At 44.5% G+C, this 23,566-nt stretch overlaps 3 protein-coding genes and 1 long non-coding RNA gene across 4 annotated transcripts in view; 3 read left to right on the top strand and 1 right to left on the bottom strand.

The window, feature by feature from the left end:
- LOC136148478 (uncharacterized) overlaps positions 1–23,566 on the bottom strand; it is a 64,807-nt gene that overhangs the window by 33,950 nt on the left and 7,291 nt on the right. The gene's annotated exons all lie outside the window — the stretch shown is intronic.
- On the top strand, positions 2,959–3,915 carry LOC136148557 (olfactory receptor 13C7-like). Its single transcript, XM_065908174.1, has one exon. The coding sequence runs from the start codon at positions 2,959–2,961 to the stop codon at positions 3,913–3,915; it is 957 nt and encodes a 318-aa protein (XP_065764246.1).
- LOC136148725 (olfactory receptor 13C7) lies at positions 11,363–12,376 on the top strand. Its single transcript, XM_065908412.1, has one exon. The coding sequence runs from the start codon at positions 11,363–11,365 to the stop codon at positions 12,374–12,376; it is 1,014 nt and encodes a 337-aa protein (XP_065764484.1).
- LOC136148553 (olfactory receptor 13C7-like) lies at positions 18,509–19,468 on the top strand. Its single transcript, XM_065908173.1, has one exon. It carries the CDS (start codon positions 18,509–18,511, stop codon positions 19,466–19,468), a length of 960 nt encoding a protein of 319 aa, XP_065764245.1.

The following is a 23,566-nucleotide window of genomic DNA, read 5'->3' as shown; positions in this document are numbered from 1 at the left end:
ACCAGTCTTTATCAGTTGCTTTTGATAGAGATTAGGCTTCAATCCAAAGCTCCTCACCTCCTCCCAGCCTTCCCCCTCATCCACTTTTAAGGGAAACACCCAATCCTCAGGCCCACTGAGCAGGCTTGGCCATGTCCCATACCACCTGACTCTTATCTCCCTGGCCCCAGTTGAGATCACCTGAAAGATCCCATGTTCCTAGCCACCAGAGATCTCCAACTATCCAGAAGCCAGTCACCTGCCTGGCCTGCGACTCCGGAGCAGCTTCTACCTATGGCATGACCCTGTTGCTCTTTCACCAACCCCAGAGTTCTCTAGGCCCCTCATGTCCTCTGCTTTAGCCTGTAATCCTCACTCAGCTCAGTATGATGCTGAGGGGCTGCAGGGAGGGCCAGCACCTCTGGAGCAGAGGGATGACCACCTTTAGCCTTGCAGAGACAAGGGCAGAGCCCCCTTTAACAGATAGCATTGTGGTCAAAGCACAATCAGACCTTAGTTCTCTCCTTTCCTCCTAGGAAAGTCAGCAAGGCAAGGGCGGAAACTTCCTAATCTAAGGAATATTGGTGAGTTAAGATTACAGAGCTGTCTGCAGTTTATCTAATTGGGTTTATGGAACTTGGGCCCTACATTCCTGTGAGGCCTCCACCAAACTTTAAATTGCTTCTGGGATTAAAAGTGGCCCCAAACAACCAGAGCTCTAGATTGCGCCATGGTTCCTTGACAGAACCTCTGGAGAGAGGGCCAGGGGCAAACAGCATGACCTCCAGGACCTCCGGGAAGCAGTTCCTCGAGCTGTCCTCCCTCCTGCTAGCTCACTGGGGGTGGACAAGGCCAGGGAAGGGAGCAATCAGAGCCCCTGCAGCTACGGCCAACCCCCAATTCTCATTAACTTGCTGTGAACTCTGAAGGGACTGCTCGGCTCCAAGACAGCTACACAGAGCTTCCTGCATGCTTCCAGGCACAGCCCCACCAGCAGGGGATGGTCAGGGCAGGCAGTTCAAGCCATCACCTTCCAGCCACCTTCCCTGCCCACGACCTCCTGCCCAGGTGAGCTCCTGTCTCCACCATGGCCTCATCCCTACATGGGGCACAGACCTGTTTCTCTCTGTGGTCAAGCCTTCTTCTGATTGGTGGGGAGCAGATGATAGGTGGCATGAGTGGGGACCTGGTCACAGCTTCCATCTCTCTGAAGGGTTTTAAGGATAAGGGAGCAGGCATGGCCTGGAAGTCTAGACCCACTTTGGGGCAGAGCAGAGTGGAGGAGTGGGGATGATATTAGAAAAAGGAAGTTTCTGTTCAGTTTAAACGAAAACTTTCCAACAATAGAGGATCTCTGAGCAAAGAATGGGAGCCATGTACTCACATAACTCAAGACATTCAAAGGAGCAATTGGAAAAATTGGATCTCATAGAAAGTATTTACACAGTGGAGGCAGAAGAGGCAAGACCAGTTATTTTATAACGTTCCTGCCTAGTCTGACACACTCTAGTCAACAGTATTAATATCTTGAATAACAGATCTCTTTTTCTTAAATGTTCCTGACACCTACAGTTAATCTCCTCTAATAATTGCATGAGGGTAGCTTGAGACTCTGCCTGGGTTCTCCCACCCAGTTTTCCCCAGCCAGCACCAGTGTAATGGTCACAGATGCTGTGAGTGAAGCCCAGGGACACACTGCTATGAGGCAGAAGTCTTGGAGAAAATTGTGACACCTCTATTTCACGAGTGTCCTGGGGAAGTGAGGATGACCAAGACTTCATCATCAGTCCTTCGCTCCTCAGTAGACCTGCTCTGGCACGAATGGAGCAAAACTACATTCAGAGAGATGAAGGGAGAAAGTGAGGAGCCAGGCTCCATCCTAGCCCCGTCCTCACTGAGCTCTAGTTTCATCTTTAATGTGAGAACTCCAGGCTTGAGGTTTTCTCTAATGTACTAGACCTACTTACTGGTCTATGGTGACTGAAGTGCATCCTACATGCATGTCTCCTTTGAGCCACTCCTCTGCAAAGCTGGGTAGAATTGTCTGTTTTTCTGTGGGGCAGAAAGCATGGTCTAGGACTGCAGGGGCTTTAATCAGCTCAGGAATAGAAGGGCCTGAGCTAGGAGCTGCGACTTACAAAACCGCTCAAAGGCAAGGAGCTTGGTCCAAAAGTCACTGATGCTCATACTCGGAGGCATGATGGACACTTGTCCTTGGACCCTGTCCCTGCTCCCCAGCCCCAGGGGCTGGTGAAGCCTGAGGGAACTGCAGTTCTGGGGGTAAAGGCCATGGGTAGAGAGAGGGGATATGGACTGGCAGTGGTCTTCTGACCAGAAACTCCTTATTTACATTGCAACAAAGGGAGGTCGCCAACGAAACTCACAAGAAATGAAGTATAAACCAGGCACCAGGTAACTAATGTTGATGCTAAGCAGACCCTAATACTCCTGGCCTCTGCTCACCACATTCTGTGCAGGACTCTATATGGAGCCAAATTATCATCAGAAAAGTATTGCCCAAGCACAGAATTAGAGCCAGGAGAGTGAGTGAGGTGATGGCGGTTGTCAGTGTCACTAAGTGTGTGATTGCCCGAAGCCCCCAAGGACCTGCAGGGACGATGTGGGGACAGGCAGGCCTGGATCAGGCAGCACACCCTCAGCCTTCCTTTCTTATAGTCCTCACCCATCCTTACACATCCCTTCCTTCAAGTGAGTTAGCATTACTGATCAGGCTAAAATTCTATCATATATCATGGTTTGAATAGATTTCCAGGGCCTGCTTTTCCTGCTCTAAATTTGATATATCCTGACTTCTAAGGTAACTTTAGTGAACAGTGAATTTCATCCCTTAGATGCGAATACTATAAGTTAGCATGTCAAAGGTTAAATTTACTGATAAGTTCTGGAAGTACATATTGATCCCTATAAACATGTGTTTCCTGTCCTCAGTTTTCCTGAGGGTAGAAGAGACAATTTAAAATGAAACTGGCCAACCAATCCACTGTGGCAGGATTCGTCTTGCTGGGGCTGTCAGATCAGCCGAAGCTGGAGAAGACGTTCTTTGTTCTCATCCTGCTCACGTACCTGGTGATCCTGCTGGGCAATGGGGTCCTCATCCTGGTGACCGTCCTTGACTCCCGCCTGCACACGCCCATGTACTTCTTCCTGGGGAACCTCTCCTTCCTGGACATCTGCTACACAACCTCTTCCATCCCTCTAGTCCTAGATGGCTTCCTTACTCCCAGGAAAACCATCTCTTTCTCCACCTGTGCCATACAGATGTTCCTCTCCTTTGCCATGGGAGCCACAGAGTGTGTGCTTCTGGGCATGATGGCGTTTGATCGCTATGTGGCCATCTGCAACCCCTTGAGGTACCCCGTGGTCATGAGAAAGGCTGTCTACGTGCCCATGGCTGCCGGCTCCTGGCTGGCTGGTGGAGCTAACTCCTTGGTACAGATCTCTCTTGCAGTACAATTACCCTTCTGTGGGGACAACGTCATCAACCACTTCACCTGTGAGATCCTGGCTGTCCTGAAGTTGGCCTGTGCTGACATCTCCATCAACGTGGTCAGTATGGGGGTGGCCAATGTGATCTTCCTGGGGGTTCCAGTCCTGTTCATCTTTGTCTCCTACATCTTCATCCTCACCACCATCCTGAGGATCCCCTCAGCTGCGGGGAGGAAAAAGGCCTTCTCCACCTGCTCTGCCCACCTCACTGTGGTGGTCATCTTCTATGGGACTATTCTTTTCATGTATGGGAAGCCCAAATCCAAGGACCCTCTGGGGGCAGACAAACAGGATGTTTCAGACAAGCTCATCTCCCTCTTCTACGGGGTGTTGACCCCCATGCTCAACCCCATCATTTACAGCCTCAGAAACAAGGATGTGAAGGTCACTGTGAAGAATCTCGTGAATCAGAAATGCTTCCCTAAGTGACAGTGGGAGAAAGCAGTGAGTGTATCTTGTAGTTCTCTGCATACAGGGGATCCCCTAGGGAATGGCCTCTTGGTAAGCATAGACTGGCTCCATGATCCTCCACATCAGTCTCACCACAAGACTGGCCCCCAAAATGCACATATAGGTAGGGCTTTTCTGAATAACTGAAAATGGAACATCAAGTTTTTAGAATGAAGAGGGGGCTATGCTAAATCACCTAGAAGCAAGGATAAGTGACTATTACAATTTATTTTTATTCTGAAAAAACAACCAATAAAAATTAAAACTTTATACAAAATTGCTTCTTTCTTTGTTCATGTGCAGATTAGATCCAGTTTGTATGTGTAATTATGTTGTTTACTGCTCACTGTATAATGGGGAGCATGGCAGTGAGGAAAAGTCACTTCTTTCAAAATTTATTTCTTTTTAATTGGAGGATAACTGGTTTATAATATTGTGTTTGTTTCTGCCCATACATCAATATGAATCAGCCATAGGTATACATAAGTCCCCTCCCCCTTGAACTTCATTTCTGAAAAGTCATTGCTTAATTGGTGTCCAAACCAAAAACCAATCTGCCATTTTGGAAAATTACCAAAACCAAAACATCCAAAATGACAATATTTAGCCCCCTTTTCACTGTAGGGGCTCAGAGTGTTTCTCAGAGCCAATTTTATATCCGAAATATAAAATCCCAGAGCCAATTTTGGGAAACTCCTTCTTCTCCTCTGTACATAGAGCACATCTATTCCTATCCAGATTTGCAGAAGAGTTGTTACAACACCAACTGAAATTAGATATTGCAGGCCAAGGGCAAACTTTATAGAAGTCTCTATTTAATCATCATTGTTGTTCTGTCACTCCGTCACGTCTGACTCTTTGTGACCCCGTGGACCGCAGTGCACCAGGCTTTCTTGTCCTTCACTATCTCCTGGAGTTTGCTCAAACTCATGTCCATTGGGTCAGTGATACTCTGAGTCGCTTCCTTTCCCTGGGATTAATGTTTGTGACCATCCAAACCTCCATGGTCATACTTGATCATATCTAAGATTTGGGTCGGACATGGGCACCAGCTGCTAAAAAAATGTATCTGTAATGACCCTTGTGGTTAAAAGCATAGACTGTGGAGCCAAACTCAAGTCGAGTGCCTTGGACTATGTAACTTCAGGCACATTACAAACATTACTTAATATCATAGACTCTTGGTTTGCTAATGTGTGAAACAGTGATGATTAAACCAACCCCAAGGAGTTTTGGTGGGGATTAAATTAAAATGGGGCATCATATATATTAAAAATGCCCAGTGGCTAGCAAAGAATAACCTCTCAATTAATAAATGAACAATGTTTATTATTAATGAAATATGTTAAATAATTCTTTTGTGGGAGCTTCATGACACAGAGTTCAAAATCACACTTAACTGGATCAATTTCAGTTTATGATTACAGTACATTTTTGGCTAGATTTCTAGCTTACAAGCCAACAATCTCATTTCTCTGGGCATTTTCCTGTCACCCCTCATCCTCATTCACAGAGATGAGGGACCCAGGTCTGTGCTGTCTGATGCTAACTCTATCTAGAACAAGCAGGTTCCTTCTGCCAGGTTTTGGGGATTGTCATTAATGCCCAAAGACTCGTTGGATCTATAACATGCAAACATGGGAGCTACAAGGAAATCATGTTTGAACATGTGTCTTGGGGAACTAACTGTACATAATAAACCAATATATATTATATAGTATAATATACGGTTAATGTATATATTAAGTCCAGATAGGGAATAAAGTTTATTTTGGCAGAGAGTGTTAAACAGAAAACAAGTCTTCAAAAATAAAAGAACAGCCAAAGAGCAAAGATAGGCGATGAAGGCATCTTCCTGTGTTCTCAGTTCTTGGTTTCCCTTTTCCCCTAAATCTGGCCACATTACTGCACTTTTGCCTCCAAAGGACACCCCTACACCCTGATACTAGATTCTACTTTTCACTAATCTAGATTGTCACTTGCTTTGAGGGGAGGGTAATACAAGTCACATCTAGTACGATCACTAACTTGTGTGAAACAGATACGCTCTTTCCTGCGCGTGTGCAGAGTGCCAGGCCTTGTGCCCTGCAAAAAAGTCTTTTAGAAAATCAGTTTCAAAATAATCATTCTGAAGTCAACATGTAGTGCTTCTTGCAGTCAATTATCCATTCCTGCTACAGCGGATTTGCTCTCTGTGGATTCTATCACCCGTAAATTTGGACCATGTCTAGGGGTTGATGTGTTACAGGAGGTCTAGGTTCAAATCTTCGCCCTCCACATACAGCTGGGTGACCGTGACTGTGTCCTCTGTGCTTGAAAAATATTCATCCGCACAGTGAAGGGGGAGGACAGGATATCCCAGGTGACCCCCAGATGTGAGTTTCCCCGAACCTGTGATTCCTTCTCTAGTGGGATGGTCCCTTGAAGAGAACACGGAAATGTCTAACAGCAGTGTTTCATTATTTGAAGCTGTGTGTGGTATCTCTCACTTCCTCAACACTCAATGTTCCAGGAGATTCTTCTGCGCCTCCATCTTCCCCACTAGGCTCAACAAACCATAAAATGATTCAGGGAGTTGATGTTATCCAACCTCTGTTACTGGACAGCTGAGTAGCCAGGATAGCAGAAGGCTATCTATGGGCTAACCACCAGGGCCTCGCATTCACAGAGGCTAATGTAGCCACTTAAGCAGCTGAATATCCAAACTGGCAGCAAGAGGCCAACCTTCATTTGAAAAGACTCCTCAGCCCCCTGGTGGTGAGCTGATTGCATTAGACCATTTTCCTTCTGCAAGGGGCAGAGACTCACCGTGACTAAAGTCAACACCTTGTCTGAGTATAGGTCATCTTTCCTCTCCGTAGGGCATTAGCAAATATCGCTCTCTGAAAGCTCATGGAAGGCTTGATTTAACAGCATGGAATCCTGCATAAAATCTCATCAGACCAAGCGGCTCATTTACCAAAGTAGATGCTGCTGTGGAATCACGGTTGTGGGTTCCCCTGACCCTCCCACATCATACACCATCCAGAAGTAGCTGGCCCAACACAGTTGACATAAAGGCCTTTTGAAAGCTAAGCACTAGCAGCTGCAGATGAAAACAGCAATGAGATACCACTACACATCATCAGAATGGCTAAAATTTTAGACTGACAACACCAAATGTTGGCAAGGATGTGATATGAGACATCCTATGCTTTTATGATAAGAATGCAAAATAGTACAAACGCTTTGGCAAAAGACCTATCCATTTCTTAGAAAACTAAGTGTAAACCTGTGCTATGATCCAGAACCTCATTCTCAGATATTTAACCAAGAAAATTTGAAATATACATCTACAAAAGGACTTGCATGAGAGTGTTAATAATGGCTTTATTCATAACAGCCAAAACTAGAAACAGCTCAGATGTCCATCGAGAAGGAGATGGATAAACAAAGATGTTCATTTAACGAAATACTACTCAGTAATAGAAAGGGACAAGCTAAAAAACCATGTAAAAACATGACAGATTTTAAGAACCTTATTCTGAATATAAAGACTTGCACATGATTCTGTTTATTTGATGTTTCTGAAAAGATAATACTTAAAAAAAGAGTGAAAAATATTAGGAGACTGCTAATAATAATAATAATAATGAGGACTGACTGGTAAGGGGCATGAGAAAACTCTTGGTTGTGCTGTAAGCATTCTGTAATGATAAAATTTGGTTACGTGGGTGTGAACATCTGTCAAAACTCATTGGATGATATACTTGAGATTTATTTTATTATGGTTAAGAGCACAACATGATACATACTCTTTCAGCAAAATTTTAAGTGTGTATTTCACTACTGTTGACTATAGGTACAATGCTGTACATGAATCTCTAGAGTTTAATCATCTTGCTTAACTAGAACTTTATATTCATTTAAAGTAACTCACATAAAGTATACCCATTTAAGTAACTCACATTTGCCCCTCCTCCTGGTCACTGGCAACTATATTCCATTCTTTGATTCTATGGATTGATTTTATTGGGTTATCAATGAACTTAAGATTTATGCATTTCACTGTGAGTAGATTTTACCCAAAAGAGAGGACTACTAACTATCCGTCTGTCTAAATATACAGACTTTTTATGGTGACTGCTATTGGCAAGTCACAAATTTGTCTAGTACACTTTCTAGCAGCTTCACTGTAGAAGGAAGGTGTATCCTCTCGGGCGCTTGTTCTTGTATTTGTTACTATTTCTTTCCCTTAAATAACAGTGAAAAGCTCCTCTCATAAGTGGGTCATCTGAGGGCCTGAGATTCTCTGGGCTACTTGGACTGATGGCAGAGTCTGATTTGCCAGGATAGCTTTTGGTCATGATTTTATTATGTATTTGGTGAGTTACTGTTTAATTTCTATTATTCGTTGAGTTATTGTAGATGGTGGTGCTTAGTTCAGGCTCACACCTTCAGTGTAACTGAGCACATCTGTAATGACTCATAGTCTTCCTATCTTTGAAGGGCTAATTTGTAAAAGAAGAAGCAACCACGTTCTGCCGTTGATGTTCAGTTGCTCGGTTGTGCGTGACTCATTCTTTAGGTTAGAAGCAGTTACTAAAGGGGAGAGGGTTGTATAAGGCCATGAAATCCAGTAGGAAAGAATTACCTAGGTCATCTTAAAGGTTGCTGTCACATCCCAGACTTCACTATCCTTCCTGTCCCATGATGTTTTTCAAACATATGACATACTGAGGCTGTGGAAGAAATACTCAAGCGCAAGACCCATGCCAACCTCCATCCCCAAGATGGTAAATCCCTTTCCCCCATCCTTTGTCTGTCTCTTCATGTGTAAATTCTCCCTTACTGTCCCTGGCCAGAAGATATCTCCTCCTTGAAGTTTCCCCATGGCCCTGGGTGGAAGGTCCCTCAAGCGTCCAAATCACGACTTTGAGCACTTGGTTTATAAGCAGTGTGTCCGTAGAGGCTGATTCCACAATGCTGTGAACATAGAGTATTCCTAAATAATTCTTATCTCCCTAGCTGCTGATGTCAAGAAGTTAAAACATTTTGAAGTTTGTACAAATTCATGCAGCACATGGAAATGCTTCCCCTGATGCCCTTCAGTGGCCTCAGGGTGGAAAGTTCCAGTAGGAACAAAGGAATGAGAAAAAGAAGCTTTTCCTGGAGCGCTTTCAGCATAATTGGATCTTGGGGACATTGTCCCAAAAGTATAAAAAGTTCTCTGACTTTGTATGCTTCCATTTCCAAACTTTTAATCACTTTGGGGAACGCAATAGTCCCAACTGCAGTTCTGATTTCAAATTGCCTTCCACATGGACTGGTTGTTCCTTTAGAAAGTTTGCCTAAAACACAGAAGTAAGACAGAGTAGGAGGAACTGGCTTTCACCCCTTCTTCTCATCAGAGCTGGACATCTCAGCCTGCACCTTTCAAACTAGTGATGATATTTCTGGCCCATATACTATTCCTGGGCCATAGGGATCCTTTCTCAGTAGGTTCCTAAAAAAGGTAAGTGAGGGTTCTTATAAAAGTAACCCTCAACCTTTTATCAGTGCAGGGGTATTTCCAGCTTCTGACTTGATTTTTCAAAGGGGCTGGGGCTTGGGAAGGGAGGAAATCAAACAATTTCAGTGATATCACAAAGACCAAGGGCCATTCAAAACCCCCTGGATAGAAAAAACTAGATGGCAAGAAGCCTTTGAAACTTTTGTCTCATTTCATGGATTCCTCTAACTTCAGAGACACCCCTAGAGTGAGATGGTCCCACAGTTTCAGAGCCTCCTCTGTGCAACTCCAGGGAGCACCATTCACACTATAGCCACAGAAATGGCTGAAGCTGTCCTGCTGTTATGCTCCAGAGGTGCCATTTATGCTGCCTCCAATGAAAACAGTTTCTGGGAGCTGCTCATCAATGGCCTGGTCTCTGGCGGGTCTCATGGGCTGAACAACTCAGGCTTTCTGAGCCCTCCTGGCCCATCTCAACAAGCACAACTCTACTTTATACTTGATGTGATGTGTGCTGTGCTAACTCACTTCAGTCATGTCTGACTCTTTGTGACCCCATGGACAGTAGCCTGCCAGGCTTCTCTGTCCATGGGATTCTCTAGGCAAGAATACTGGAGTGGATTGCCGTGCCTTCCTCCAAGGGATCTTCCTGACTCAGAGATCGAACCCACATTTCTTACGTCTCCTGTATGGCAGGAAGTGGTTCTTTACCACTAGGGCCAGCTGGGAAGCCCACAAACTTGCAACAAGTAGTAAATAACCCAGTGATTAATGCATGGTATAATGAATATAGATAGCAACACTGTACTATAATTATGTGATGTGATAAATATCACGACACCAATCACATTGCAATATATAAATGTATCAGAATAACACATTGTACACCTTAAATTTACATGTTATATGTCAAACATATTCAAGACTGGAAAAAAAAAGAAAAAGAAAAAATCACTGTTTTAGTTATCTAAGAGAACTAGATTTCCAGAAACTATGATACACTGTGGATTTCGGGAGACAGTCCTCTGTCTGTCTTCATAGAACATCAGGTTCAAACTATTAGGAACATAACAGCGTTTCCAGATCACAAAGTTACTGTGTAGACCAGCCCAAGTTCTCTCTTTAAGTTCAATGTCCTTTGTCCTTAAAAGCCCAGCTAGATTCTACAGCACTTAAGGATTACTTTATGACCCCTGTTCTACGCATACACTGCATGCCCATTTGGATGTCCTGGCCTCTCCAAAATCCTTCTGCTTACCCGCTCTGACAGGCTGTGAAGCCGTTTATGCCTGGGCCATGGGTCACCCCTGTTCCTCACAGAAATTCTCACACCCATATACCGGGTGATCAACAGGTGTTTTGATGAGTGGATCAATGTTCAAACATGGATGGATGGATGAATGAATGGACAAGACAGGTGACTGGACAGACAGATGAATGGATAGCCCTGGAGTTTGCATTGCTCATGAGGAAAAGGGGTCTTGTGAACAATAAGAATATGTTTTCTGTGAAAATGATCTGGAGAAACAGAATGAGTATTCACAGCTAATGATTTCCCTAGTACTTAGCACGAATTGGAAGAATATGGAGCAAACTTAAAACTCATTTTTCTGGTCAAAGTTTAATGAGATCAATTGTCATATGGCACATAGAACCACTTAAATGAATGTGTTGTGTATGCTGTCTCTGATCAAATGCATTAAATAATCAGAATCATCATTTTAAACATTGTAAATTTGATATTCTATGACTCCAAGGTAGTGTCTAATTTTATTGATCCTTTTTTTGGAAACAAATAGAGACTGCTTTCAGAATTGTTATCTAATCACTCAGCCAGACTGGAACTCCTGACCAGATGCCCTGGATCTGTGTGAGACAACAGATGTGGAGTCTGGATCACTGAGCATTTTATTCAGTTGAAAGAGGATACATCCCATGGAAAGTGCCAACCAGACAGCCTCTGTGACAGAGTTCATTCTCCTGGGCCTCTCAGCCCACCCGAAGCTGGAGAAAACACTCTCTGTTCTCATCCTGCTCACGTACCTGGTGATCCTGCTGGGCAACGGGGTCCTCATCCTGGTGACCGTCCTTGACTCCCGCCTGCACACGCCCATGTACTTCTTCCTGGGGAACCTCTCCTTCCTGGACATCTGCTACACCACCTCCTCAGTGCCCCTCATCCTTGACAGCTTCCTGACGCCCAGGAAAACCATCTCTTTCTCAGCCTGTGCCGTGCAGATGTTCCTCTCCTTTGCCATGGGGGCCACCGAGTGTGTGCTTCTGGGCACGATGGCGTTTGATCGCTATGTGGCCATCTGCAACCCCCTGAGGTACCCCGTGGTCATGAGCAGGGCTGTCTATGTGCCCATGGCTGCCGGCTCCTGGACTCTTGGTGGTGTTGCTTCTCTGGTTCACACATCCTTGACAGTTCAGCTGCCCTTCTGTGGGGACAACGTCATCAACCACTTCACCTGTGAGATCCTGGCTGTCCTGAAGTTGGCCTGTGCTGACATCTCCATCAATGTGATCAGCATGGGGGTGACTAATGTGATCTTCCTGGGTATCCCAGTCCTGTTCATCTTTGTCTCCTACATCTTCATCCTCACCACCATCCTGAGGATCCCTTCAGCCGAGGGGAGGAAAAAGGCCTTCTCCACCTGCTTTGCCCACCTTACAGTTGTTGTCATCTTCTACGGGACCATCCTCTTCATGTATGGGAAGCCAAAATCCAAGGACCCCCTGGGGGCAGACAAGCAGGACTTTGCAGACAAGCTCACCTCCCTCTTCTATGGGGTGGTGACCCCCATGCTCAACCCCATCATCTACAGCCTGAGGAACAAGGACGTGAAGGCTGGTGTGAAGAACCTGGTGAGTCAGAAATGCTTCACCTGGTGTTGTTTGGAGGACAGATGTTCCTGTAGTTCTGTGTCTCTTGGCTGCTTTCACTAGTGAATGTCAGAAGAATGTGCCTCCCAAAGAAGATATGTGTAAAGAGTCATCACCAGAAAATCAAATTACACATACAAGGGAGAATTCTAGCCGTTATTGGACACAATTTTTAGAAACCATGAAACCTAAAACCTGATGGGAATGTGACTTGAGGGGATGGAAGTGGAATGAAGCTGAAAGAACAATTTGTGATGTTCCTGCTTCTCTACTGGGCAAGTCTGAATCCACCTTTGTGAGCAAGTTGCTCCTTTGCTTTGAGAAAAACAGACTAATTTACCTTTGTGTTACGTAAAGATTCAAAATCCTGCTCTAAAAGGAGGCACTGAAGCCAGTGTGGGGTGAAACTTCATGACACAGCAGTGGAAAAAATAGTCTTCCCTGTAGGTGAAATGGCACATCTACACATTTTATTTTTCTTGGAGGCAAGGTTGAGACTGGATATGAGAAAGAAGCTGTCTCTGAGACTGAGAATTGGGACCTTGTAGATTACACACAGGGCGCTTCTTCTGAGGGCAAGTGAGGTGAATCCCGCAACACGAGTGTGGAGGGTCTTCGCCGCGCATCTGGGTACAAGCTTTGTGTTCCTGCCCCAGTGAATCCTGAGTACACAGTCTGGTCCTATAGTCTGGAGAGTTAAAGGATGGTTCTGTGGGAAGAGCAGGGTGGGGGCAGCACCGTGATTTGAGGGATGCTGGAGTCAAGATGCTCAGATGTGACCAGTAAGAGATGGAGCAAGGCGGCTGGGCTGAGGACCGGGTGATAAAACTGAAAAGTGGGGCCCGTTCACATGTACCGACAAGCGGTCCAGAGGTAGAATGTGTGAGGGTCTCAGGCAGCAGTGACACAGAAGGGGACAAAACACGGAAGGGAAGGAAATGGCCTCATTTTCCTCCAGGCGATCAGGGGCCCATTTTTCCCTGAGAATCAAAACTTTGCAATGGAAACACATGCTCTCAGCCTGCCTTTCTTGGACATCGTGGGCTCCTCCCGCCTGAGAATCGGCCAGCCTTACTCTTGCGGGCCCCACGACGCTTTCCTGCGCATTGAGGGCAGAAACCCAGACGCAGTCGCCGCCCTGTGGCCCCTTCAACAGTCTCTGGGCTGTGGGAGCGCAGGGCATGTTCCCGCTTCACCCTTTCATACCCAGTATTACCTGTCCCACCGTGAGGGGATGTGCCTTTCCCTGCTGAGCACAGAGTCCACCCATGCCCTTCTCAGCTCACTAAGGGGAGGAGGGCATCAACTTGAGATCAGTTCTGACCTTTATAATCCAGAGTTCACTTGAAAATGAAAGGTACTTGCAGAGCAATCTTCTTTTTCAACATACTTCATTTCACTGGTTTCTGGCTTGGAGATCTACGCCCAGTTCCCACCCACATCTTTCTAAAGGACCCAAGGAGGTTTTCCTCCAGTTATTGAAAGAGCTGCTGGCAGACAGCCTTCAGCTGTCAGTCATCTTTGGAAATTCGATAAGAGGGCTCTAAGCTGAAGAGATTGACTCACCCAAGGTCATACTCCCTTCCCCAAGGCAGCCCATATCCAATTACTGATTGGTGAAGGGATAGAAATGCCTCTTCCTACTAGAGACATCTCTGAACAGCCATCCCAGTACCAGGGTCCCCTGTGGGGTTGACTGAGGCCTTTGTTGAGACTTCGCCACAGCCTGTCATCCCCCTCTGCCCAATCCCCCATCCTCATCCTCCCTTCCACCAGTACTGAGCCCAAGAGCTCTCCTGATAAACCGTTTGCACTCCAATCTCTGTCTCAGAGTTTGCTTCTGGGCAAAACCAAATTATGACACCATGCAAAGTGCAATGCTCAAGTAATATGTGTTATATTTTTAGAATCCTGGACACTGGTGATACTTAGCAAAATCGTGGAGAATAGTAGGTGGATGAGGTGGCACCATATTGTGTTAGCATCAGAAACTTCGGAACCAGGCCTTGGTTAGATTATAGCTCCTCTCTTTATCATGGTTGTAACCTTGAAGTTTGTTTTATTCTGTATGTAACTTCTCTGAAATCTTCCCATCGACCGCCCCCCCACCCCCGTCCATCTCTCTAGTTTAATGTTTCCCAATCTTTTTCTTACCGTAAAACGCATAGAAAATAATAGAGTTTGTATACAAAAAAATTTTGCATATTTAATGGCAAGATTGATTAAATCGCCAGCCACTAGTGACCAATGTGAGTTCCAGCCGCCCTCCCCTCCCTGGAAATCAGGGGTTAAGACAGAGAGTTCAACCCTCTACTCAGAGTTGGTTCCCCTGGCAATCAACTTCAATCTTAGGCGCTTTCCGAAAGTCACCTTGTTAACATAAACCCAGTTGTGGCTGAACTGGGTTTGTTAAGAATAACAAGACACCCCCTTCACTTTATGGCTCTAAAGTGTTTTCCAGAAACAGGATTGAAGACCAAACACTATGATGGAAGTTGCTCCCATTGCTCTTATCAGTAAGGAAATTCCAAGGATTTTAAGAGCTGTGAAGGACTTGGCAGCTGTGAGCCAGAAGCTGTGGACAAAGTCCAAATATATGTGATAAAAATATCTTGGTCATCTGAATGAACAAATATATACTTTGTATAAATCACAATGTCACAGAACCTCAGTTTACATTTTGCTGATTATAGTCCTGTAGTATCTGCCCTGTGTTTCCTATTAATTGATGATCAGATCTACACACTTGAGAGGGTTTTGTTTCAGCGTGGTGATGAGCCCACGGGCTCCTGAGATCTTTTGACGGGGCCCAAGTATCTTTGATGGATTCTTGCTTTCTGATTATGTCAAGTTGTTCCAGGCTCAACATGGACAGTTCCTCTCCAGACCTGGAAACCACCATTTTTTCTAAAGAGCTCTTGTTTCCTTTGGTATTCAAAAACCACAGTCTGGGTGCTAGGGGTGCTATCGAGATGTCAGTAGTTTCTAGGCCTTTTCGGTGGAATACATATGTACAATTCAAATTAAGATCTACAGAATTTTTACTTAACCTCACTGACTTCTTCCCCTAAGTATATATCCTCATTCCAGAAAAGGATGGAGAGGACTTAAAGTTACATCAATGTAGTAAGATGTCAGGAGCTACCACGGACAGCTTCTGTAACGAGCAGAAATGAGTCAAGCTGTCCCTTTGATATGTATTTCTGTTCCCGTGTGCCTGGCAGTACCTGGGCCAACTGGAACAACGGAGGCACTGGCGTGTGCCCTTCTCTTCCTCGTGCTCCCGAGCTTTCCCGAGGAGACCCAAGCTCGTACGTAGAGTACTGGGGGGCAAAGGGCTGGGGAACAGTTCGGGGAGAAACCCAGAGAGGGAGGAGAGGGAAAGAAGGACTCCAAAGGCATCTTACAGCTCAGCGCTGACCTTCCAAAGCCTTGGTGAGCACAGTCACCAGTCCCTGTTCACCATGGGTGGTCTCTGATCGAAAAAGGCATATGCTGCAGACAAGAAGGAAGCTAGCAGGTCTTCTCTGAATGAGGGTGAAAAGTCCCGAATTCTGCAATGCTGCTCTGCTCAAGATAGAGGTTTCCAAAGTTTAAGAGAGGTTTGTTGAATATTTGAAAGGGTGAAACCAGAGCCAGAAGCTTGGTCTCTACGGTCAATGGTCTCCAGGGTATTAAAATCATGCTTTCTAACAATTTACACTGCATGTTTGTTTATTCATTTATAAATGTATAGATGTTCTATATCAATATGTTATGATGCACATTATAAAATGTTTGCAAAAATAGAAATTAAAAAAAATGGATAGAGATAAAGAAAAAATAAAAAATAAGAGTTAACATGGGGCAAAAAAGAAAACAAAAGTAGGTCACAAGTTTACTGATTAATTCATTTAGCAGTTCATTGAATGCCTACTGTGAGCCTGGTACATTTTTCATACATCTAGGATACATCTGTGAACAGTGCAGGAAAAAACCTCTGCCTCTGTGAAACTGACATTCTAGCAGGAGAGAAACAGACAACAATGACTAACAAATATAAAAAAATAACTGAGGGTGTTAGAAACTGCGTGGAATCAGGGCTGAGGCATACAGGAGGACCAAACACACGCATCTAATTTTGCTCCTTTGTGAAACCCTCAAAAACTACCATAATATGTTTTTGTTTTGCTTAATTTTGCTTTTAATGACAAAATCCACAAGGTTAAGGAGAAGAAGGGAGATATCAGAGTGAAGACATTTTGAACACTGGAAAGTGAACGGTCTAGTGGCCATTTCCATAGCTGATCTGATAGAGCCAAATCCTAGGCCAGAAACTAGGAGAACTGAGCCACAACCAGACCTACAGCACAGAGGACCCGCTGTAACAAGTCCCTCTGGGACCAAGGATGAAGAGGGATGCTGCTGAAATAAGGAGGACTGGGCAAAAAACCTCTCAGAAACATAGGTCCCAGACCGCCTCCCTCATTCTGTGACATTGGCTGACTGTCCCTTACCTACCTTAACAAAAATTTATTCTCTGGAGAGGATAAGACACATGCACCAAAGAAAGATTTCAAACAAAAGGACATCATTTCTGCAATCAACTGACCATTTTTGGGTCCAGAACTGCACTACCTGTGAAACCAGATTCATTTATGAGCCCCCAATGCTCTGTGAAGGCCTGGCCTATTGTAGGCACTCTGAAATTATTTGGTGGGACACAGACAAGAAGGAACCTTCTAGGTCACTTGCTTTTTATCAGTCCTGAGATCCTAAATTTGGAAATGCCAGGGGTGCTAAAGGGTTTGTCCTTTGGGTTTCACATCCTCCCAGCTCTATTGTGGGCTCTGCTGAGTTCGCACTGCTTGGGGCGTCAGGTTAACTCTGGCAGGACCAGAATGACCCTTCTTCTCTAATGCTTTCTAACCGCCCGCAGGATGGATACAAAGAGAGGGAGGGGGACAGGAAGTGCTTCTGGAGGGACTTCAGAATAATTGGATCTCGGGGACATAATCTCAGATGTATAGAGTTTATGAATTTTGTTACTTCAACTTCTAAACTTTAAATCACTTCAGGGACTAGAGTAATCCCAGTAGCAGAGTGGGATTTAAATGGCTTCATGTAGGCAATGGACAGTCCTTTATATTTTTTCTGAAACAGAGCAAAGTCAAGAAAACTTAGCTTTCATCCATCTCAGGGGCTAATGCCTCTGGCTGCTACTTTCAGACTCGATTGGTTATTTTAGACTTCTGGATGATCCTCAGACAGAAGAAAAGCGATTTTCTTTATCGACCTATTTACAAAAAAGGTAAGAGAACACCATATGTGTGTGTGTGTATATATATATACACACACATATGCACACAATATATATATATATACACACACACACACACACAATACTATATACATTAACTGTTGTGGACTCAGCATCATTTTTGACTTTATGTCTTGTGACTAAGTGGCATGTGGGGAATTTGAAGTAAAAGGACATCTTAGTGTGTGACAGAAAGTTCAAGAGCAAGAAATTCAAGAGGTCATTTAGTCCCTGGGATGGAATACCTTTCAAAACAATCCATTCCCGAGTGAGTATGAGGGAGCCGATGGCCAGAGAGGAAAGGGACTTAACGATTGCCAGGCCACGAGTGATTGGCAAAGGCCAGCTCTTTGGGTAAATGCTTCTGAGGAGCTTTGGAAAGGGGAGCGAAGGAATAAAGGAATGAATATCCCAGGGGCTTGGGGGCTGTAAGAGAGGGAACTGTGAAAGAGGAGAAAGGTAACATCCAAAAATGCTTGGAGGGGAATGGTCAGGAATTAAGCACAAAGGAGATCAGTTATTTCCACCAGTCCTATACCCCAAAGCAGGTGAAATCATACAAAGGGAATATAACACTTCTCAAAAAATTGATTAAAATAAATTGGCCTTACACAGTATAACTTGAAGTAAATGTGTGATATCACCCTTGAGCATGATTAGAAAAATTCAGTCCAATCTGGTAACACTTTCATCAGCAGCCAAACATCATAAAGTAGATTTTGAAAAATTTCTCTCCATTTTACTTAGAACAGCACAAAGAACTACCCAGATTGCTAGAAGAGTTCCTTAAGTGCTCAGCAGGACAAGCTTCCTCCTTGGTTTCCTGGCCTCTTTAGGTATCAGAGAATCATGAAGTTCGCTTTTTGAGTTCAAACAGGTGAAAGAGCAGAGACACTATGGACAGGTCCAACCAGACCTCCCCCGTGGTGGGGTTCATTCTCCTGGGCCTCCCAGCCCACCCAAAGCTGGAGAAAACACTCTTTGTTCTCATCCTGCTCACGTACCTGGTGATCCTGCTGGGCAACGGGGTCCTCATCCTGGTGACCGTCCTTGACTCCCGCCTACACACGCCCATGTACTTCTTCCTGGGGAACCTCTCCTTCCTGGACATCTGCTACACCACCTCCTCAGTGCCCCTCATCCTTGACAGCTTCCTGACCCCCAGGAAAACCATCCCCTTCTCAGCCTGTGCTGTGCAGATGTTCCTCTCCTTTGCCATGGGGGCCACCGAGTGTGTGCTTCTGGGCACGATGGCGTTTGATCGCTATGTGGCCATCTGCAACCCCCTGAGGTACCCCGTGATCATGAGCAGGGCTGTCTATGTGCCCATGGCTGCCGGCTCCTGGGTAGCTGGGAGCACCAGTGCCATGGTGCAGACATCCCTAGCAACGCAACTGCCCTTCTGTGGGGACAACGTCATCAACCACTTCACCTGTGAGATCCTGGCTGTCCTGAAGTTGGCCTGTGCTGACATCTCCATCAATGTGATCAGTATGGGGGTGGCCAATGTGATCTTCCTGGGGGTCCCAGTTCTGTTCATCTTTTTCTCCTATGTGTTCATTATTGCTACCATCCTGAGGATCCCCTCAGGAGAGGGGAGGAAAAAGGCCTTCTCCACCTGCTCTGCCCACCTCACAGTTGTGTTCATCTTCTACGGGACCATCCTCTTCATGTATGGGAAGCCCAAATCCAAGGACCCCCTGGGGGCAGACAAAGAGGACCTCGCAGACAAGCTCACCTCCCTCTTCTACGGGGTGGTGACCCCCATGCTCAACCCCATCATCTACAGCCTGAGGAACAAGGACGTGAAGGCTGCTTTGGGGAACCTCGTGACTCAGAAACGCTTCACCTGGTGATGGTGGAGGGGTCCTGATGGTTCCTGCTCTCTGGTTTCTCTCACCTGAGGGTCTCAAGAGCATAAGATGAAGGGATAAGTTCATGCAAGTTTCCATAGGTAAATTTAATTACTCAGAACCTCATTATACCCAAGAACTCTGTGTGAATAGAAAGCAGTCAGTGTGAATTTTCCCATCAATCTATAGGCAATTATACAAAAGTATATTCTTGCTGATCTAGCCTTTTACTTCTCTATATCTTCCATGTGTACAGAACAAACTGATGTCAAAGAAAAGTAGCTCTTCAAGTTTTATTTTCTAATTCATAAAAGCTCTACTCTATAGAGCTTTTCGTAGTCTATAATTCAGTCACTCATTGGCTCGCTCAGCATATTTGAATGGGTCCATACTTTTACAGTCACCTGTCAACTTTTCCTACTCCATATTAAATAACAGTAATATTTTTACCTTGATCCTCAGTGTACTTTATTTTTATTGTCTTTTTAATTCTTAAAACTGTTTCCTGAATCATTCTCTTCCTATGTCTTCATAATTAGCCTCTTTCCCTTGCCCTTAACCAAGGGCCCAATTAGAAAATCATTTACATCCTTGGAGCAGAGAGAAAAACAAGGTGTGGCAGACTGATACAAAGGTCAAAGGTTCAGGCCTTTTTCTTTTTCTTTTCCTTTTCTGAAAATGTTATTCACCCTGGGTTCTTTCCCTAGATAACATTGGCTCCCCATGGGTCATCAGAGGATTGTGGAAACTGAGAAATGTGGATCGTAATCAAATAAATTCTATTAACTACCTGACCTGGCTTGACCAAGTGTGCAGCCAAGAGGTGACCATCACTTGCCTTTGTACCTAAGAATCCCCAAAGCCACGTGGTCAGTATTCAAAGGGAGAGACGGTGGTGCCCAGAGATGAAGGAGGAGACACATAAGAATCACCTTCTTGACTGGTGAGGAATTCCCTAGAGTTATCAATCTTTTTTTTTTTTTTAAGGAACTGCAAGGTTTTGAACATTAGATCAATTACTGCAACCATTTTATTAACAGATTAAAAAAGGAAAAGTAACCTCACCCACAAATGTTGAGAAATAATTTGGTAAAAGTTAGCATCCATTGCTGACTCTCTTCAAGTAGTAAATTTGAATAGAGGAATCCATCCTTGACATGAATGAAATGATCAGAACAACAGCAAGGCGTGCACTTTATGGCAAAACATTAGTAACATGCTTACAACCTGGCTTAGGACATCTCTCAATATCTGCATCATTCTGCAGAGTCTAGCTAATTAAACCAGATCAGAAAAATAAATGAGGAATGAAATACAGAAAAGAAGAAAACTATTTAGTAAGTAAACTATTGTTGTTTACTGAGAACAAATTGTAATCAAGTGCTAAACTAAAGTGATTGTATCTAATTTACACCAGTCACAACAACTTTAAAATACCTAGGAAAAATACATAAAGAATTTGAGTATATCAGACATTTACAATGGTCATGAATTAACAGAAGACCTTTTTAAAATATGTTTTCATTTTGGAGGGAGGAAAAGGCCTGACTGTAAGCTTCAGGACAGTCCAGAGTATCCTCCAAGTGCCCTCATTCACAGACAAAACTGTTTCTAACAGGTTGGGATGACCCAGGCTACATCCACTCTCCCATCCTGAGAGCGGGTCCATTCTATTTGTTGGGAAAAGGTCCAAGCCCGGGGCTTGGAAGCAAACAGAAAGGCTCACTCATCAAAGGTTCTCAGAAGAATGAACAGCCAGCGGGGCGAAGGAAATGGTAGGGCGAATTGAAAGAGTAGTATTGACATAAATACAGTGCCACGTGAAAACAGACAGCTACTGGGAAACTGCGGAACAGTGCAGGGAGCTCAGCTCAGTGATCGGTGACGACCTAGAAGGGTGGGATGTGGGGGGGTGGGAGGGAGGTTCAAGACGGAGGGGATATATGTATCTTTATGACAGATTCTCATTGTATGGCAGAAACCAACGCAACACTGTGAAGCAATTATCCCCCAATTTAAAACAAATTGAAAAAAGAAAGAAGAAACAAAAACCAGCTTTTACTCCAGCCCTGGTTTTGGAGATAACCTTTAGACTAGACCACTAGATGTGCAGATTAATTTCTACCTGATTACTTTGTTGTTGTTATTCGGTCACTAAGTCATGTCTGACTTTGCAATCTCATGGACTTTAGCACACCAGGCTCCTCTGTCCTCCACAATTTCCTGCAGTTTGCTCAAATTCATGTCCATTGTGTCAGTGATGCTATCTAACCATCTCATCCTCCGCCATCCCTTCTCCTTTTGCCTTCAGTCTTTCCCAGCATCAGGGTTTTTCCAATGTGTCAGCTCTTTACATCTCGTGCCCAAACTATTGGACTTCAGCATCAGTCCTTCCAATGAATTTCCTTTAGGATTTACTGGTTTGATCTCCTTGCAGATCAAGGGAGAGTCTTCTCCAGCATCACAATTCAAAAGCATCAATTCTTCGGCACTCAGCCTTCTTTATGGTCCAACTCTCACATCTGTACATGATACTGGAAAAACCATAGCTTTGACCATACAGACCTTTGTCAGCAAAGTGATGTCTCCGCTTTTTAATATGCTACCTAGGTTTGTCATAGCTTTCCTTCCAAGGAGAAATCATCCTTTAATTTCATGGCTGATTACATGCCTGATTACTACTGGTGACCATTTCTCTCAGTTTAGGACAGTCCCTAAAATCTTCAAGACAGTTGAGTATCCAGTGAAGGTTATCACAAAATATGACCAAATCAAACATCAAAGATGATCACAGGCAACGTGTCGATAACATAATCACTCAAACAGTTTCAATCAGAGCATTCCAGAAGCCGGACAGGGGCTGTAACTAAGGGGAAGGACCAGGTGGGGAAGCAGGAGCTAACTGCCTCTTCCTGCTAAGCTCCAGCCAACCTCTGCGAGGCAGGAATGCGGGAAGGGGAAGGGGAGGGGATGCAAAGAGCTGCTCCCCCTGCTGAAGTCTCCACGTTCCCCTCTGGTGCTTGCAGAGCTGAGTGCTTCCCAGAATTCGATCACAGTGTAAGAATTTTAAGATCAAACAAAACGGTTCCTCAGCCACTTTTGGCTATGGGCTGCAATTTGTGACCTCTGCTAAAAGGCACACGTCAGTCACAGCATTGCTGGAGTTTCTAAGGATGCCCTCACAGAGGTCACTTAGATCTGTACTGTGCATCTATTGTTTGCGGAGGAAACTGCTCCCTCTCACTCCCATCATGGGATTCCAGGGGATTGCCAACTATAGCACACCCACCCTTGGCCACAGCAATCAGTCTGAGCGAAAGCATGTGACCTTGGTCAAACTAATCAAAACCATTCCGCAGCATATTTCAATTGGAGCAAGAAGAAAAGGGGTTCATACTGGCTTTCTGTGCTGCATTGCAGATCACTACTTAGTGGCTTTAGACAATACCCATTTATAATCTTGCCATTTCTATGAGTTAGGAGTTCAAGCAAGTCCTCTGCAAAGCTACAGTCTAACGTGTTGGCCAGGACTCTGTTCTCATCTGGAGACTAAAACAGAAGAATGTGGATTAGGCTGCTGACATCTCTCTTCTCTAGCATGTGAGTAAGTCTGTTTAAAATGAAGCCAGGAAAACACAAGTAGAGATAAGAACCAGATGAAAGGACAGAGAGTCCTAAAGACATGTGGAGTCCCTAATCCCAACTATGCCTGAGACTGAATCCACCTTTGAACTTCTCAGTTTTATGAGCATTAAAGTTTGTATTGATATTATGTTGGTTGGAATAAGTTTTCTATCTAGAAACTTACAAAGTCTTGACAATTACAAAGCCCAAAGGAAAAGTATCTTTACATAGTCACGTTCTCTTGCTGACTACTGCACACTCCAACTGCAATTCTACGTTTATATTACACAGGAGATCACTTCCAACTGAGATACAAGAAACTGCAAATCAGTCTTGATTAAATCTATGACTGTACCACCCAATCTCATCCGATCTCAGAAGCTAAACAAGGTTGGGCCTGGTTAGTACTTGGATGGGAGTCTTAGTCAAATCCCAAGCTCTTTTTTAAATAAAGCAAAAGGACTAAACTCTTTTCAG

Source organism: Muntiacus reevesi, chromosome 17 (genome assembly GCF_963930625.1).
Source record: "Muntiacus reevesi chromosome 17, mMunRee1.1, whole genome shotgun sequence".
NCBI classification, from domain to species: domain Eukaryota; kingdom Metazoa; phylum Chordata; class Mammalia; order Artiodactyla; family Cervidae; genus Muntiacus; species Muntiacus reevesi.
This window is presented reverse-complemented; position numbering and strand designations above follow the sequence as displayed.